Raw genomic sequence first — 19,899 nt, forward strand, 5'->3', positions numbered from 1 at the left:
AGTGAACCTGGATCTTGAAGAGACCCATGTTGTTAATAACTCTAGGGCTTAAAGTCAAACAAAGTTATCTACAAAAAAACATATGTGGTACCAATAATTTGAGTGCTTAAAATCAAACAACATTATCTACAAACACAATAAATCAGTGCAATTTTATTGACTAGTCTTTTTGTGGAAAACTTAAACACCTAGAATTACAGGTTTATTTTTTTGTAGACAAGCAACAATAAATTGGTCTTGCAAAATGATTATTTAAGACGGGTTGTTTCGCAGAATTTGAACAATTTATCAAATTTCAAAGTTGATTTTCAAGTTCTGTGAAGGTTCTATTAAAGTTTTGTTACTATATCATTATTGGCCAGTTGTTTCACAAAACTGAAATTATGAAAGAACTTGAATAGAACCTTCACAGAACTTGAAAATCAACTTTGAAATTTCATGAATTGTTCAAATTCTGTAAAACAACCCGTCCGTAAAGATCATTAATCAAAACCCCTATTTATTTTATCATCAAATTCAAGTGTTTGTGTTTTGATTTTCCTTTTGATTGAGTTTTTTTAGAAGGATTTAAGAAATACAAAATAATTACAGTTTTTATTCTGGTCTACGCGGCTGTTGCATATGTGACCCATGTTAAAATGCCGCATACTGGGGATAGATTGCATTGAAAAAATTAAAATGCATCTTTATAGAAATCAAAATTTTTGTGTTGTGACATTTATTACACAGTGACTTTGTAACAGTTAAGAAAAAATGTCGTCTTTATGTCTTTGGATATCTTAATTGAAAAATAGTCGATTTTCTTGCTCTCTTCTTGGCCGGGAAAACTTCGGTTAATGTATATGGTAAGGTTATAATGCGAATGCTTAAATAAATCTGTTAATTTATAAATCTTTTACATTTCTTAATGTATTTTTTTTTGGTATGCTGGTAAATTGATAAGAAATTCTTAGCAATAATTTTGTTATGTATTATGTATCCTATTGAATTATTTTAGGGCATTTCTGCATGTTTTCTAAACCTTCATGTAAACATTTTTTTCATTTCAGTTAATAATGATTGTCATAGTTTTTGCAGAATTGATCTTAAAAATGGTAATTTAATAGAAAAGTAGCTCATTTTATCTCTTGTTTACGTTTTGAAAATGAATATTTTGCTGATGTTAAAACGTTTATAGATTTTATAGGTATTTCAAGCTAAATTATTTTATTGTAAAATTATGATTGTTGCTCGAAAATTTTATTTGTTTGCCGTTAAGTAGCTTACGAGATAAATTATTATAATAATAATTTATATTGCCGTAGAATTGACAGTGATAATTCCGTATGACAATTTGTTTTCTAGCATGATTCTTGTCTATTTCTTAGGGGCAGTCGTTTCACAGAATTTGAACAATAATCATATTTAAATTTTAATGTACAAGTTTTGTAAAAGTTGTAAAAATTTTCACAGAACTTGAATTTTAACTTTAAAATTTGATTAATTATTCAAATTCTGTGAAACGACTCGTCCTTAACACTGCTAGGAAATTCCATTAAATCCATGAAAACTTAATTCTCCCATGTTTTATCTCATTTATTTGAAAGAAACTAGTCCCTTAAGTAAAGTTCACCAGGGTTATCACTGGATGTTTGATGAAATCACCTGGTTCCACCCTTTGGCTTCCCAGATTTCAGAGCTTTCGATTCATCAAAGCAGTGCAATGGCACTATAGATGAAGCAGCGCTTCTTCCTCCTCTTCATTGGTGCTTTCCACTTCCAACAACAACACAAGTACTTGTGTGTGCTGAAGTGACAGTGTCAGTTTCTACCCAAATCGGTTACTTTCCGTTGCCATTAGCAGCTGGACTATATCTGTGTGGCATATGGTGGTTCCATGACAACTCAGGACAGGGGCCATTCAACACACTTTCTAAAAGTGATAAGTTATTATCCCGCAGCCAAGTGGGGGAGTATATACAGGGTTTTCCAATAAGAGGTGTTATTTTGAATAGCCCGCTATTTCAGTAGATGTTACTTTTGAAGCTGTCATTTTTTGACATTTGACAAGTAAAAACTACGTCATCAATAAAATGGAACGATACACGCTTCAACAACGCATTGAAATTATTAAAATTCACTTGAGTGAATCAAATGCAAATCATCTTGAGTGTTTGGTGGCGTTTATGGTCCGGCGGAGTCATTGGACCTTACTTTTTAGAAAATGGGGCTGGAGCAACAGTTACGGTGAATGGATTGCGCTATCGAGAGATGATTAATGATTTTTTTATTGCCGAAATTGGATGGTATTGACTTGGACAACGTTTACGTTCAACAAGACGGCGCTCCGTGCCACACAAGCAACGAAACCATTGATCTTTTACGATTGAATATAAAAATTACACCTCTTATTGGAAAACCTTGTAGTACCCAAAATTACTATCCTCCTTATATTAGCTTAAATACTTGACATATCATTTTAGTATTTTACGTATTCCTGCACAAATACATAAGTTAACATTAATAATTGACTGAATAATTGGGATTTCTATAGTTTAAAAGCCCATAAGTCGTCGGTAGACCTTCTTGGTTACAGACGTTTTGTTTGACATCTTGGCCTGTCAACAGTTAAAAATGATGAAAAAATACTGGTCTATAAACCTAACCCAATGTAACCTATTTAACTAGTTTTTTTTCATCACTTTTCAAAAGTGTGTTGAATTACCAATATCCTGAGTGGCCCGGTTACCTTAACATCTATTTTCCCTTCTCTCTTTTACTGTATGACGTATTTTATGTATGTTCTCCATACATTGATAAATAAAGTATGCATATTCTATTATATTTGCCCATATTATCTCAAAATTTTAAATAATTTGTGATAATTCAAGTATTACCGTTATCATTAAAGGTTAACAATTATTTTACAAGCAATAATTGTTCGCCTGAAACACTCATCCACATTGAAAAATCTCCTGATAAAAGATACATGACGCCAACGGGACTCGAACCCGTGTCCCTTCGATTTCCGGTCGACAGCTCTGACCACTGAGCTATGGCGGCTTATCTCTTACCCGCGAAATTATTCAATATATACTAGTGTTTCATTCAAAAATTACTGCTTGTTACATTTTTTCACCTGAAAACAACCAACTTTATTTTATATGAGAAAGGCATTGTAAGTGCTAACTCTCTCATTAGATGGCGTCGAGACAAATTGTCTACATTTTTAGGTGAAATACTTGAACTTGTCAAATATTAATTATTATGTTTTTTGGTAAACTAATGTTTTTAAGACAAGATTTTTTTATGCATAGCACAAAGGGTAACAATTATTTTACAAGCAATAATTGTTCGCCTGAAACACTCATCCACATTGAAAAATCTCCTGATAAAAGATACATGACGCCAACGGGACTCGAACCCGTGTCCCTTCGATTTCCGGTCGACAGCTCTGATCACTGAGCTATGGCGGCTTATCTCTTACCCGCGAAATTATTCAATATATACTAGTGTTTCATTCAACAATTACTGCTTGTTACATTTTTTCACCTGAAAAGAGGTGGAGATTTTTCAATGTGGATGAGTGTTTCAGGCGAACAATTATTGCTTGTAAAATAATTGTTACCCTTTGTGCTATGCATAAAAAAATCTTGTCTTAAAAACATTAGTTTACCAAAAAACATAATAATCATTAAAGGTCATTGATTGGTCCCTACTTTGTTTCTAATACATTTTGTTCCTCCAGGAGTGGACCTGTCCGTTGGTTCCATCATCGGCATTGTGGTGGGAATCCTGATCATCTTAGTCCTCATCTTCCTGATCATCTTTGCCAAGGCCACCAACAGGTGGTGCTTTGGGGGTAAGTCAAATTATCTATTAAATGTTTAATGTATTTTAATTCAGCAAAAAATACTTGCCACATCCTTTCGTAAGTTAGACCAAAAATGTATTGATCTTGTGTTGCACGCTAATTATATGATATTCAATAAGTCTATTCATTACTGTCAAACTTGTTGTGAAATCAGATATGAGCGCATCAGCATAATGCTGCCTGCTCAATAATGATAATAATAATAATAATAATGCAAATTCTACATATTTTTAAACTTGTTTTTACTATTCTTATTGATAGAGAGAGGATGTAGCTCTTGTAAGCACTTAGGGCTCTCATGCTTCAACTAATTTCTTTGACAGCAGCCCAGTCCCTTTTTACTAAGTTCACCAGTGGTTTTAGCATGCTAAAAATCGATAACTTAACAATATTCGATCGATAGGCTTAACTTTCAGCAATCTATATCGATATCCTGAGCACCAACCGATATTGACAAGAAATAGTTAAGAAATCGTTTTACGATGTCATTACTGATAGATCTGTCATGACATTCATTGTTTTCATCATTCATTCTATCGATTGACATTACTAAACGTCAAACGGCTATGTAAAAATACAAATAAATTGACAATGTGGAATTGAAATACTAACACTTTAATATAGATTTGCAGTCTGCATATACTTTTTGATACTAGAAAGAGAGTTAATTCGCTAATGAGGTCTTCAACTATCACAAGTTATAATTAAACAGCTTCATTTCTCCAACTTGATTGGATTCAATTGATTACGTATACCACTTTTTTCAATTCTAAGTAGTTAGTTTAGTTCATCTCCGTTCATTAATAAGCCAGTAATGATGAATGACGTTATTCAAAAAGTTGTACATATATATTTACAGCTTATCTGACCGCGCTAAAAGCAGTGGCTTTTGTCTACCTGCTGTTGGCTTCATGTGTTGACCGTGCTCGCAAATATTGCAAACTGACCATAGATGACGGATGTAGTCTATATTGTATCGATATAGGGTATTATGGATCAACCGCATTAGATATCCTGGGTTGTGATGTATTTGGTATTTGTCTTCTGATACAATAATGTGGCTTCCCAGCAATCTGAGGCTTCTTCCCATCAAGACACTGGTACCATGAATGTATCTTCATCCTCTTCACGCTTCTACAGCTATTGGTGCTTCCCACTCCCAGCAGCTGCATTTGTCTCCTTGGGTGGCACTGTCCTGTTAATAGTCTTACCAACTTCCTCTTTTCAAAGATCATAACTCTCATGTTGGAAATTAGTTTCTGGTGTTTCATGTAAACAGATTTTCTGCTTTATTGTAAAGATTATTATTAGTTCGCTGCTAGTACAAAATGTTTGCCGAATTATTTGCCATATAAAACTGGATGGATGAATAATTGTATTTTTTGCTGAATTTGCCCTTATTTTGAATGCCTTATTTATCTAACCTAAGACAATTAAACAATGTTTATGTAACATTTATTACAATATTTAAGTAACGTTTATTATTAAAAAAAATATATGGAAGATTATAGTATTCTTTATTTTTTTCACTTCATAAAATTTATCTTGTTAAATTGTCTTAGTTAAATGTGCATTATGTTATTATTCAGTTATCGTTGTATTATCATGTTTAAAAATGACAATCTATCGCCATTGATATTGAGTACATGTTATAGTTTTTTTTTTTTAACAATAGGTTAATTACTTCATTAATTCATTATTATTCTACTAATAAAACAATCTTTTGAAATGCTTAATATTCTTAGCTTTTTCTCAAATGCTTTGTATGAAAATAATATTTGCTTGACTGTATGTATTCGCATAATTATAATTTTTTTGTGTCTGAGTAAGTTTAAAACCAAAATAGGATTAATTATTTTATAAAATTAATAGAATGATCATTATCGATAGATTTTTGAGAATATTGAGTTTGAATTCTACAGTGGGTAATGATTAATATATATTTTTTTTATATTTTGAACTTTGCTGTGTTATTTTCAATACTGTAGAATGCAGGTCTGTCTTAAGTAGATTAATGTTAGTAAAAATATTTATTTGCATCTTGCAGCATTGTCATACCCTTTAAAATATGTGTTCATGTTGCTTGTGTGGTAAATTTTAAAAAATCTGTATTTTTCGATGCTTAAACCTTTTAGGTATTCTTACTATGTTTAATATAGATTGGAATGCATAATTTTATTAAACTTTGAAGAGAAATTTCCTAAATTCTAAATATTTTTCTAGCTATCCATAGAGTAAAGAAGAACACTAGAAATGCTTTCCATTTAGCTTTGAATTGAAATGGAGCAATGTCGCCACTGACTTAGAAATTAAATTTTTGTTCTAGCCCATTTAGCACGCGCTCTGTCTCTCTTACACTAACCTGACATTGTATATCGCCATCCCTTCTGAATTTCGTAATATTGGTGGAACACAGTTCTTCATATATATGAAAGCTAAGCGGAGAATCGTCATACTTTTGGGTCACAAACAACCCCATTTTTTGCTCTTGTTTGTTCGATCATAAAGAGGGGGTTGTGGGACATATGCTGCTAAAATGCAAGAAGATCATTTAAAACAATATTCAGTATACTTGCGGCATGTTCCAGAGTGAAAGATACTCTCAGTATCGCCATGTTCGTTGACCAGATCTGAATAGCCAGGTAATCCCTCACCTTTCTCTTCCCCAAATTTTTCCCCTCCCCACTAGCTGCAGTCTCACAACATACCCCAATTGGGGATGCCATAGTCTCACTGGCTCCAGATGGTTGGGAACAGTTGGAACTTTTGTGCAGTATTCATATAAAAAAATAAAAATATGTGATTTTTTTTATTGGGGAATATATTAATGTCACTTATTCAAAAGATTATTGTGAAATCAGTGCCTAAAAAGTAATTTTCCAATCCTTTTTGTCAGTTTTGCTTTAAAATATTATTTTGTCCGAATGCAAACTCAATTCTTTCAATAAAGGCATACAAATAAGATATTGAATTGAATCACCGATACAATATTCTATTAGTATGCCTGTCTTGAAAGAATTGAGTTTTACACGCACAAAACTATTTATTCATATTCATATTGAGTAAGCACGGGCGCAAACAAATAATCCATCTTAATATTTTAAAGCATAACTAGCAAAACTATATTTTCATAAAATAATTAAATTAATGCCATATATGAACGTGTAGATTTTAACGTATGTTACGTTCGTCAATATGACTTCAATTTGTGAAGTCCATTTCAAGGTCTTTAATCAGATTCAAATTTAAATTTTTAATGAAATTAAATCTATCACCGGGAAAGCGAGAAAGCAAATTTTTGAATAAATATTTGTTTTTTAGTTATGACATTTTTTACTATGTGAGTGCATGAACTTACCATTAAATGTGCATGAATGTCAAAGAATTGAAGGATTTTATACAGCTTTTATTAAATATGTATTTAGGACATTTATTATTATCATTATCTCATTGCATTCTCTCCATTATTTGTGTATTTTGATGACATGTGTTGCGAGCTCTCGAGAACTAACTAAATATTCCCTGTAGACCCAATACTTTCCCTGGCATCATCAGACATTATTTTTATTGGAATGCTTAGCTATAAATATGTGTTATGTTATTTTTCCATTAGGTTCTTAAAAAATATGTGCTAACAGGTAGGTACTTGATGCGAAATAACTATCTTCTATATAAATAAAAATGAATATGTTTTTTATTCAAAATCTTAAATCTCCAAAAGTTCTTCACCGATTGCTTTGAAATTTTGACACAATGTTGCATTCGAATACGCGTGTGTTTTTATATACCTATATTATATAGATGTCACCAGTGACAGGTCAAAACATGATTTTTGTGAAAAACAGCGCCATCTGTTGGACAAACATTCTTTTTTGAAAAACAGCGCCATCTGTTGGACAAACATGCTTTATGTGAAAAACAGCTCCATCTGTTGGACAAAAATGCTTTTTTTGAAAAACAGCGCCATCTGTTGGACAAACATGCTTTATGTGAAAAACAGCTCCATCTGTTGGACAAAAATGCTTTTTTTGAAAAACAGCGCCATCTGTTGGACAAACATGCTTTATGTGAAAAACAGCTCCATCTGTTGGACAAAAATGCTTTTTGTGAAAAACAGCGCCATCTGTTGGACAAAAATGCTTTTTTTGAAAAACAGCGCCATCTGTTGGACAAACATTCTTTTTTGAAAAACAGTGCCATCTGTTGGACAAACATGCTTTATGTGAAAAACAGCGGCATCTGTTGGACAAACATGCTTTATGTGAAAAACAGCTCCATCTGTTGGACAAACATGTTTTTTTAAGACAGTGCCATCTGTTGGACGTAAAAGTAACACGCGATATTGTTTCTCTATCTGCACAGACAGACTGAGCCGTAGCAACGCGTAACGGGGTACAGCTAGTATGTAATAAACGTGAACATTTCTTAGCATTATTACGAGATTAATATTCTGTGAATTTGTAGTATCAGTTCTTATTAGTTATTGATTTACCAGCATTAGAAAATAGAAGGACTTGAATTAGTAGAATAGGTAATCCTTCGAGAAGATGGTGAAATGTTTAAGAATTGATATTAATTTCACATGAACCTTTTTTCTCATACATTTACATATTTTTATATGTTTTATGTCCTTCAATATTTCGCATCAATTACCAATCAACCTGTTCATGTTACTTCTGTTTCAATTAAGAGTAAATGTAACTTATGTCATAATCTGCCTGTTGATAGATGGCGATAATTTAATTATTTTAGGAAAAACACTTTTTACAAGTTATGATTTAAAAAATTGAGATGAATATGAAAAAATAGTTTGGTCCCATAATTGTATACAGAATTGAGTTTGTATATGGACCAAACTATTTATGCATATATCTTAATATTTTAAAGCACAACTTGCAAAAATTTTTTTTCCTAAAATAATTTATTTTAGGTTATCCTTTAAAAATTATTTCTGGTCAACATAATAATTATAAAACATACAATAATATTTAAAGCAAGTTTCACTTTATTTAACAATAATACTTTTAGAACTTGATTATTTTCATATATTTCAGCTGAAAATATTTATATTTTTTTCAAATAAATATTTATGATTTTCAAATTTATAGCTTACCTAACAAATAACTTTTTTTTACATATTTCTTACGTGATATTGACAAAACATTTACAAAATCTGTCGATCTATTCTATATTATCATTTTAAAACTTAACTCAAATTGATTTCGAAGTTATGCTACACACATAGACATTAAAATTAATAGACTTGCCCCAACATGAAATCTGGGTATCATTTCGACGAGGTGCAGGCAAGCCACGTGACCATATTTTTGGCACTGAGAGAGCACACGTTGAAATAACCAGACCATGCGCAGAAAAGTAAAGTTCGCTACAGTAAAGCAAAGGTTTGCAGTGCTGTCCATTGTGGGACTTTTCAGCACAAGATCCGAATGTTCCTTCTTAAACGAATCGCCTGACGTAGCGGCGCTAAACTTGAGTGAAGTGGCTAATTAACACATTTGTAAAAGTGTCTAACTAAACAGTGTAACAAAATATAAAATTTTGGAAACAAGTTAATTTTGGTTAAGTTTTTTACAAAGTCAGCAATTTGCGCACCATCGTAAAAAGGTCTAGTAATTTGTCAGCATATTTTATTTTCGAGGACCGAATGGTGATATTACAATGCGAGTTGCCTTTGTACTGTCAGATTCATTTATTGACAATTCACCGAAAGTCAAACAGTCACGTCGCCTTCTACGCCCAGCGCAAGTTGGATTTCTGATTCGCTCGTCTATGAATTTGGATGTCTATAACTACACATTAATTTTAATATATTAATTTGAAATTTAAAAGCATTTTGTTGGTTAAAGTTTAAATCCAACTTATATATGCCCCATTTACATCTGGAGTCAACATGGACACGATGATAAATCTCTAAAAGAGTAAAAAATTATCTGATTAAAGATATTTTATAAAATAATTAATCATAAAAACATTCCCTGAACCCATTGAAACTAACATTAGATAAAATAGTATTTTGACTTAGCATGAATTATTAGAACTATATATTATCCATGTATTGTATTAGAAATCTATCAGCCTGTCTTTCTGTCGCTATGCCTTTCAACTTGCAATCAAATTACGCATGATTATTCCAGAAATGTTGACATCATAAAATATAAATAAGTACCTTTCCATCCATTATCTGTAGCCATTAATAGTACGGAGATTGAACCCAGGATTTTTTTGGAAGTTACAACCTACAGTAGTGTAAATGAGATTTTTTTTTATGGGTTGATTCCCATTAAACTGCAAATTACTTAAGGTTAAACGCAACGCTCGTTGTATTCTACGTGTTCACAGATGGCGTTAATTAATTAATTTTGTTTAAATACGCTTTTGCAAGGTATTGCTTTACAGTATTAAGACAAATTATTTGTTTGCGCCCTCATATACGCAATATGAATATGAATAAATAGTTTTGTCCATATAAAAACTCAATTCTATCGAGAAAGGCAAACAAATACAATATTGGATTGAATCATCGGTAAAATATTGTATTTGTGTGCCTTTCTCGAAAGAATTAAGTCTTTAAACGAACAAAACTATTGATTCATATTCATATTGCGTATATACGGGCGCAAACAAATGATTTGTCTTAATATTGTAAAGCAATACCTTGCAAAAGCGTATTTAAACAAAATTAATTAATTAACGCCATCTGTGAACACGTAGAATACAACGAGCGTTGCGTTTAACCTTAACATACAAAAATGTCCGCAAGGTTCTCATAATCTCTTTAATTACTTTGTATACCTTGTGATGGCAACTTAGCCACTTTCTAACCACATCATGATTGAGATTTATGTGTGATGGCAACTTGTACACATTTATAATGTGTGATGGCAACTTATCCACTTTTTAACCACATCATGATACACTTTCTATGAGTCAAACAGATTTGTGAATGTAGAATAATGGGAATTGCTTTACTCTATTTAAAATTTTCTTTTAATTTGAAAATACAAAACATAATAATCTTACGGTGATTAATTTTTGGGTTATTATGCAGTGTTGTGTTTCCTTCTTACAAGACAATGTGTTTATATATTTATAAAAAATAGTTTACAATCTACCACAAGTTATTTCCCCAAAATAGCTAATTATACAGGGTGTCAGGGGGTATCGGGTGGTGATTCTACATGATGGTAGGAGTGAAAAAGATAAAAATTTCCAATGTTAATTTTCCCATAAGAGAAATGATTTTTCAATAGTGTCCTTAACCTCTTGAATGCCAGCATAACCTTAAGGATACTATTAAAAATCATTTCTCTGAATATAACTTAGCTATTCTGAGGAAATGGTAATTTTACACTGTTTTTATAAATATATTGACAAAACATCATTTTGCAAAAAAACAAGTAAGTTGTTACTAAAATAGAATCAGTTAGCACATGGCGAAAATTTAGCATCGGCTAAATAAAGTAAAAAATACAAAATCAGAGCTATTTAATGGAGGATGGTACCACCAGAGATTAAGGTTACCCCTGTTGGCAAGGGAAGGTTAACAAATGTATATGTGTAATGAAAAATAATGTCTAATGATGCAAAAACTCCCGAAAAATTTTCAAGCCATTTTTTTTGAAAATTTCTAAATCTGGGTCTATAAGGTTAGTTCTTGACTGCTTGCAGGTGGCGTCCTACGCACAGACATCCCGGACGCGGGGGACTCGGAGGCCCCCTTCCCCAATGAGAAGATGGAGCACGGTTCTGTGGGTGCTGTGAACCACTCGCACGACGAGTACGCCAACGGCAATGGCAAGTCGCAGGATGTCAAGGGCAACAAACCCGACACGCCCGTTTAAGTGCTCTAACAGTGAACCGTTTGCATGACGAGTAATGCCAACAGCAACGGCAACAAGCCTGACAAGCCCGTCTAAGTGCTCTAACAGTTATGGAAGAATAAACAACTACATATATAAACAATCTGATATGAGCGACTGTCTGCTTGTTACTATTTGGTCTGGTTCTGAAAACATTTATGGAATTTTCAGCATTTAATAATAATAATTTGATTATTGTTATGTAAAATTATCCTCAGATAAGATAAGGGATACTTGGAAAACGCCAATTTTTTAATACGCTGCGTAAAAATATATTCCGAACTGGACCCAATTGTAATTTTTAGATAAATATATGTAATTTACTGTAAACAAATGGTAAAAATACTGTAATTTATAATAAATTTGTGTTATTCAATAGTAAATGCATTAATTGTTTTTAATATTTCAATGGCAATTTACCTTTAATTTCTGGATATTTTCAGTAAATTATGTATGAATTCACCTATTTTTTGTTTATCATACGATAAGTTATTATTATGTCATCAAAATTCTTTGCGTTGGTTAATTTATTGAAACCGACTTTATGGCATTTTACTGTAAGTAAAATATTAAAAGTTCCATTAGGAATAGTATTGTTTTTCTTAAATAATATTATCGGAAACTCATTCTTATAATTTTTATTTAATTTAAGTAGGCTTATAAAATTATCTCCAACTTCATATAATTTTTTTTATTGATTTTAAAGGGGGAATTTTTAAAACATTTAATTTTAAATTCATAATTTATTAATTACCTCAAAATAACAATCGTTTAAAAATGTCGTAATTTTTATAATTTAATCATAACAATTTTCATATTAGTTTTTGATTCCTGAATAATTGGTATTTATTTGAATGTATTAACACAGTACTTAAGGTGATTTATCATTTATTTAATTATGTACAAAACAATATTGTCAAAATGAATTATCATTAATAAATATTTAAGATTATAGAATGATTATTATAAGTAACTCTTCATTGAATCTCGAAAATAATTTTTGATCTGACAATTTGATTTATGATCAAAACAATTTATTAAAATGTGTTTTAATTGTTCTTTTGATGACAAATTAATGATATTTTTTTGGAATCTCATCTTTAAATAAACAAAAAAAATGTCATGCATAGTACAGAAAATTAATAATCATTTTTTTTTAAATTTCATAGGAAACACATATATTATTAGGTATAGGTATTTAAAAAAATGAATTTCACAAAATAAAAAATCTCTTCTTCCAACATTGCCAAATCTGTCATAGTGTTTCCACTGCCAACTTTTTATAACAATATACATTAAATTTTTAACAACTTTTACCGAATATAGTTGAATAATTCCCATTAATCATATTTTCATAGAAAGCAGTCCCTTTGTGGTTTGACGTGTTATTGAATGAAACAGACACTTTGTTTCTAACCACTAATTAATTTTAATTTATTCGCCAACCGGTTTCGCTTGGCTCAAGCTTTTTCAGTGTAAAAGTTTAAAACAGTTTATAAATTTTTTACCCCGATGAAGAGAAGATCCAAGAGAATCCGGATGATGAGAAAATTAAAAAAAAGAATGGTTAAAAACAAAGTGCTTATTTCATTCATTCGTTGAAAATTTGTAATTTCTCATCTTTTAATTTATTTTTTTTTTTAATTTTCCAAGCAACCTTTTTTCAATATATCTTTTTTAGTACATATTTAACCAGGTATCCATTTAAATTTAATGTATTATTTCCGTGTGACATAGGTGTTTTTCTTTTTATTTGTCATTTTTAGCAACTATATGTAACGCTATTTATGTGTAAAATAAAATATAAATGTTTTTATAAATATATAAATAAAATTGAATTTATTCCCGTTAGCCATCGTAATATTGACTTATATTGAAATTTTATAAATTTAAAATTAAATTTAAAATATAAGCCTGATGATATTATCAAATAAAAGTAAATAAATATAATTAATATCTGTCATGTTAGTAGTTATACAGTGATTTACAGTGCGGCGCTCAGAAGGTTAAAACGCATAGAAAAAAAAAAGTGGGTGTGTCAAGCCTACGCAAGACAGAAGTGAAACTTCTAGTATTCCTCTCTCTCTATTTTCATTTCATCATCTCTATTTTCTCTCTTAGGTTAGTTTGAAAATTAGAGGTTAAATAATTCAACGACGAAGCATGGATTTGCTTTTTCTAATATTTTCTTATAGATGAATGACGTTCGATTAATGTATAGTTCCAAAAATTTTCAATTTATTCACAAGTATACAATATTACATAAATAACAATATTACAATTAAAAATTACAAAGAAATTACAATGACAATGATGTGTTCATCACCTCTATCTCGTCACTACTCATTTTTAACACTGAAATTCTGTACCAAACCGTATGAACCACAATCAATTACGTATTTCACTCGTATTACACTCACGACGCAGTATACTAACCAAGCAGCTGATGCTTGGCGTGGCGCAGTTCGCTGGTGTCTGAGAGAGAGGAAAGAAGAGAAGAGAGAGAACGTTCGTGAGCGGCTCCCCCACCTCAACAAGCGCATATGGTGAGAGAGGGACAGTGAACGGTGAGCGGTGGTGGGGGTACCCGCATTTTCGTGTCGATCCTGACTCGGTTTTACTCCGTCCCCGAAAATCCATTACGCGCCTAAAGAAGTTTCACTTCAAAAATGCATTTAACCTTTTCAGTGCTTAAGTCTGTATGTAATATTATAATATCGTAATGTTTTTTTTTTAAATCTAGATACATTATTTTGGATTAATTATCGTTTGGTGAACATACTTTATTTTCAAATTGCGTTGGTGCGCAAAGTAAAATTAATGTCAATTTTTAATTTGTATAAAGATTTATGGAATTTCAAATAGTTTTTAAACATAATTTTGTTTTGTTTTAAGTACACAATCAAAGGGTAAAACACACATTATTTTCACAGAAAACTTATTTTGCTTATATATTTTTTTACAATTAAATGACTTGTTGTCGTTTTTGTTGCACAACATTATGATATTTTTTTGTGATTTTATAATAAGTAAGTGTTTATGTGTTGCTCTTGTGTGATTTGTCAAATGTATTCTGACAAATATTACATATTTTATTGATCTGACAAGCTCATGATGTGTATCATGCATATTTTGACAAAACATACATATTGATGTGTCAAACTCAAGGTTTGCATATATGTTTTGACAAAACTCTTTTTTTATATGTCGAGCTCATCATTTGCTTACATATTCTGAAAAAACTTACACATTGATTTGACAAGCTCATTATGTGCGTACAAATGGTGACAAAGCTCACATAATAATTTGTCAAGCCCATTGTTTGCATGATATTGCAACAAAACTTACATATTATTGATCTGACAATAATGTGCATAAATATTCTGACAAAACTTACGCATTTGGCAAGCTCATGGATGTGCACAAATATTCTGACAAAACTCACATATTGATATTTCAAGCTCATTGTTCGCATACATATTCCAACAAAACTCACATATTGATATGTCAAGCTCTCATGGTTTGCATAAATGTTCTGACAAAATTTACATTGATAAGTGGAGCTCATGATGTGCATACATATTCTGACAAAACCCCCATATTGATCTCTCAAGCTCGTGGTTTGTATTCCTACATTTTATCATTCTGACGAAACTTACATTGGTGTAATGTCGTAAGTCATAATCTGTCAAACACAAGATTTTTCATAGGTAATTTCACCTGTAATGTCGTAAGACATAATCTGTCAAACACATAATTTTTTATAGGTACCTCCCTACAAATTAATAACTTTCGAGTCTGTTACAGAAATTGTGCATTTATCATTGATTTGTAAAAATGTTTCAATCTTTTGAACTTCGTAATTTTGTGAATATTTAATAAAATTTTGATTTATTTTTTCATTGTTAGGTATAAACATTCAACAAAATGTTATATACGACAACTACTACTATTAAAAAATCTCATCCACATCTGGAGTAACCTTTCGAATGTAAATGTATGTAAACTTGATCAAACTGCCATCTAATTTCTAGGTTATGTTAATGTTAGGTTAGGTTAGGATTGACATATGGAATGGTTGTTATATTATGTTAAATATAATTAAAGATTCCATTTATTGCGTTGTTCGCACACATTTTTTTAATAACACTATTTTGGCGTTCAAACTTTATAAATACCCATTATTATGAAAATCAAATTATAAATAAACTGTGTCATCAATAAAAGTGTCTTTCATTTGACTTGTTTTACACGTAATATAAGTTTATATATTTTTGTTCAAAACCCCAACTCAAAGTGTCTTTCATTGACTTGTTTTACACGTAATATAAGTTTATATATTCTTGTACAAAACCCCAACTCAAAGTGTCTTTCATTGACTTGTTTTACACGTAATATAAGTTTATATATTCTTGTACAAAACCCCAACTCAAAGTGTCTTTCATTGACTTGTTTTACACGTAATATAAGTTTATATATTCTTGTACAAAACCCCAACTCAAAGTGTCTTTCATTGACTTGTTTTACACGTAATATAAGTTTATATATTCTTGTACAAAACCCCAACTCAAAGTGTCTTTCATTGACTTGTTTTACACGTAATATAAGTTTATATATTCTTGTACAAAACCCCAACTCAAAGTGTCTTTCATTGACTTGTTTTACACGTAATATAAGTTTATATATTCTTGTACAAAACCCCAACTCAAAGTGTCTTTCATTGACTTGTTTTACACGTAATATAAGTTTATATATTCTTGTACAAAACCCCAACTCAAAGTGTCTTTCATTGACTTGTTTTACACGTAATATAAGTTTATATATTCTTGTACAAAACCCCAACTCAAAGTGTCTTTCATTGACTTGTTTTACACGTAATATAAGTTTATATATTCTTGTACAAAACCCCAACTCAAACCGTTTATAAATCAAACGGTCAATAACCCGAAAGTAATTTTTTTTGTGTTTGGTAAAGAATAATATATGTCTGCATCAATTTGAAAAATAAATGGCTGGTGTTTAAAATGGCATAAAATTTTATGACATCCAAATCCTGAATCAAAAATTACCGTTATCCTTGACAACTAATAACAATTTCATCAAAATAAATATAGGCTTTTAACAGGAACAGTAAATGTCAAAAATTCAAAATGGCACTGATCGTCGATTTGATGGAGTTTGACAAATCTAAACCTAAGTGTCCAGGAAACAGCATTTTTTTGTTGTTCACCAAACCGCTTATGACTGTGGTCACATTACTAATATTATCAAATTGCGATCATTTGAAGTAATTGTATGAAGCGGCCATCATAAATTATTTACGAGCACAACTTTACTTTTTGATGATCACCAAAAATCTTGATAAGTTATGGTTTTTATAACCAGAATGCAACTATTAGTAACAATAGGATAGGTTAGGTTAGCACACACAATACAATTAAATAAACAGAATAACAGCATACATACTTTTATCCATAAGAGTAAATCATATTTTCATGGTTTTTCCTGACAAAGAAATTCATTGGTTTCGAAACATGTCGATTATTTTGCTTAAATGGTGGTGTACTCTAAGCATTTTATTTTCATCTAATTAAAATTATATCACCGAGTGAATTTGCAATTAAGAAGAATAACATTATTTTTAGAGTACCAATTTTGGATTAAATATGCAATAAAGTAAATCACAATGGGAAGAAATCAGTGCCTGTGCCTGAAATTAAATATTTTATGCAAGTGTTATTTTTATTTTCTTAATAATTTTCAGATGGAATTACGAAGAAATCGTCCAAATCGAGAAACGCCGGTGAAACGTAAGTCTAATTTTCACTCTAAAACATTACACGATTCATATTTGTACATAAAAAATTCACAAACATATTAAATCCACTTTTGTAAGTATATTTGATAAATTATTTTTCATTCATATTATGCTTTTCATAAATAACATTTATAAATTTAATTATATTACTTAGATATGACAGGTATGGAATATTTTGGTTTTTTTCTTTGTGTGATTTTATTTTTCACTAATAAAATTGTGGACCCTATATTTATGTTCTCTTTGATAACTGATGCATTAGTTTTTAGCGTTTTTGACTAACAAGGCAACAGTGCTTTATGTATTGTTAGTTTTTTAACTGATTTTGTCTTAGTTTGTGAAAAAATTCCATTGCAAAAAAACTTATTTATCCGGCATATCCTTTTGTTAGCTTCAAAGGTCATTTATGGGAACAACGCCATTTGATTGGTAACATTACAAAAGTGGCTATTAAAAAGCTCAATCCTGGGATTGTTTTACACTAACCTAATTTTTTTTCACTCAGTCCCGTTCAAAATGCGACGTAAGGTCACGTTAAGTATGTCGCAAATGTGTATGGTAGAAGAAAACGTGGATGCTTAGGAAGACACGGCACGATCGGGTGAATCAAATACTTGAGTCGAGTCATGTCAAGAGTCAGAATAGGGTATGTATAACCGATGCATGAATGTATCAAGTCGTGTGCCAAGACAGGGTTGTTTGGCGGTCTATCTTATTTATTTATTATTGGATAATTTGTATAGCGCCGCTTTTGTGAGATATCACCTCAGGGGCGCTTAAACTCTCTTATCATCTCAGTTAGCGAGAGTCAAATGGGAAAAGAATTAACATATAGCCACTTACGACAGCCTTTGGACAGGTGCAACCATAGACAAGAGAAACAGACGTTAATGGGTGCAACAGTCCAACTGATAGTGATAACGATGATAACTGATATAACGCTTCCAAATATATATAATTTATTTGACAGCCTCCGTGGATGAGGGGTAATGCTCTCGACTACGAATCTAAAGGTTGCGGGTTCAAATAAGATTTCAATTTTTTCCTACCTCTATTCAACAAATAACTCACTGTTTATTCTCCTCCGTACCAAGGAGTTTCTTCAGGAATGGAATCGACCATCTGCGAGAAAATTGGGATTAAACAATGCCGGAGAACATATTATGTATTATTAGTGTATTTTGTAAACAATTTCTAAAGTATTTTTTAAAATTGGTTAAAATCACTAAGAACTTATGCATTTAAGTAATTAAATATTCCACAAAGTTTATTAAGGTTAAACGCAACGCTCGTTGTATTCTACGTGTTCACAGATGGCGTTAATTAATTAATTTTGTTTAAATACGCTTTTGCAAGGTATTGCTTTACAGTATTAAGACAAATTATTTGTTTGCGCCCTCATATACGCAATATGAATATGAATAAATAGTTTTGTCCATATAAAAACTCAATTCTATCGAGAAAGGCATACAAATACAATATTGGATTGAATCATCGGTAAAATATTGTATTTGTGTGCCTTTCTCGAAAGAATTAAGTCTTTAAACGAACAAAACTATTGATTCATATTCATATTGCGTATATACGGGCGCAAACAAATGATTTGTCTTAATATTGTAAAGCAATACCTTGCAAAAGCGTATTTAAACAAAATTAATTAATTAACGCCATCTGTGAACACGTAGAATACAACGAGCGTTGCGTTTAACCTTAAGGTGAATTTGTTATTATATATGCTTAGAAAAGCAGTCATTTACTTAAGCTTGCTTTTAAACATTGTATTCAACCAATACAATCGGTTGAATACAATATAATTCCTGAGCAGAGAAGACTTGCAACATCGTGACTATGGAATACCTTTATAGGCATTGATGTACTACTTTGTAGATGTTTATAGTTCTTTGGAACAGACAACTACTGAATAAACATAAATGATTTACATTTTCATAGCGAATAAAGGGTCCAACAAACACTGTAACATAACTTGTATATGTATATATATATATATATAATATAAATGTACATAACCTAGAATAGTGCATGCTGCATGATAAACCGGGGGATTTCCATTGCTTGCATTTCAGGGACGCCACCAGCAAGGGATTGCTCCGCCTCGCCCCAGGGTTGCCACCCACCATTGTCCCAACTGACGCCAACATCAACCAGGGCCCGCCCTCGGTTGGCATAGATAGCGATGATAGTATGAACGTAGAGGAGAGAGGTGTAGACTATGGCCCCGGGAGGAGGGTCAGAACTAGCTATAGCACTGACATCTATTGAGAGAAAATATTTATTTTTCACCTACTGCTCAAAATTATTTGCCATGTTTTGAATGCACAAAATCATTG

General features: G+C 31.2%; 1 protein-coding gene across 3 annotated transcripts in view; it reads left to right on the plus strand.

The window, feature by feature from the left end:
• Window positions 1-19,899, plus strand: part of LOC149410552 (fasciclin-3-like) — a 503,655-nt gene that overhangs the window by 469,028 nt on the left and 14,728 nt on the right. For 2 of the 3 annotated variants that reach the window (XM_089648200.1, XM_089648201.1), the window contains exons 10-11: window positions 3,728-3,841; window positions 17,498-17,543. In XM_089648200.1, the coding sequence (XP_089504326.1) occupies window positions 3,728-3,841; window positions 17,498-17,543 (160 nt within the window). Of the gene's footprint in view, window positions 1-3,727; window positions 3,842-11,542; window positions 12,592-17,497; window positions 17,544-19,899 lie in introns of those variants that run through there. The other variant, XM_089648202.1, reaches the window with a different exon arrangement.

Source organism: Hesperophylax consimilis, chromosome 27 (assembly GCF_061612785.1).
Source record: "Hesperophylax consimilis isolate HC1 chromosome 27, BYU_Hcon_1.0, whole genome shotgun sequence".
Lineage (NCBI taxonomy): Eukaryota > Metazoa > Arthropoda > Insecta > Trichoptera > Limnephilidae > Hesperophylax > Hesperophylax consimilis.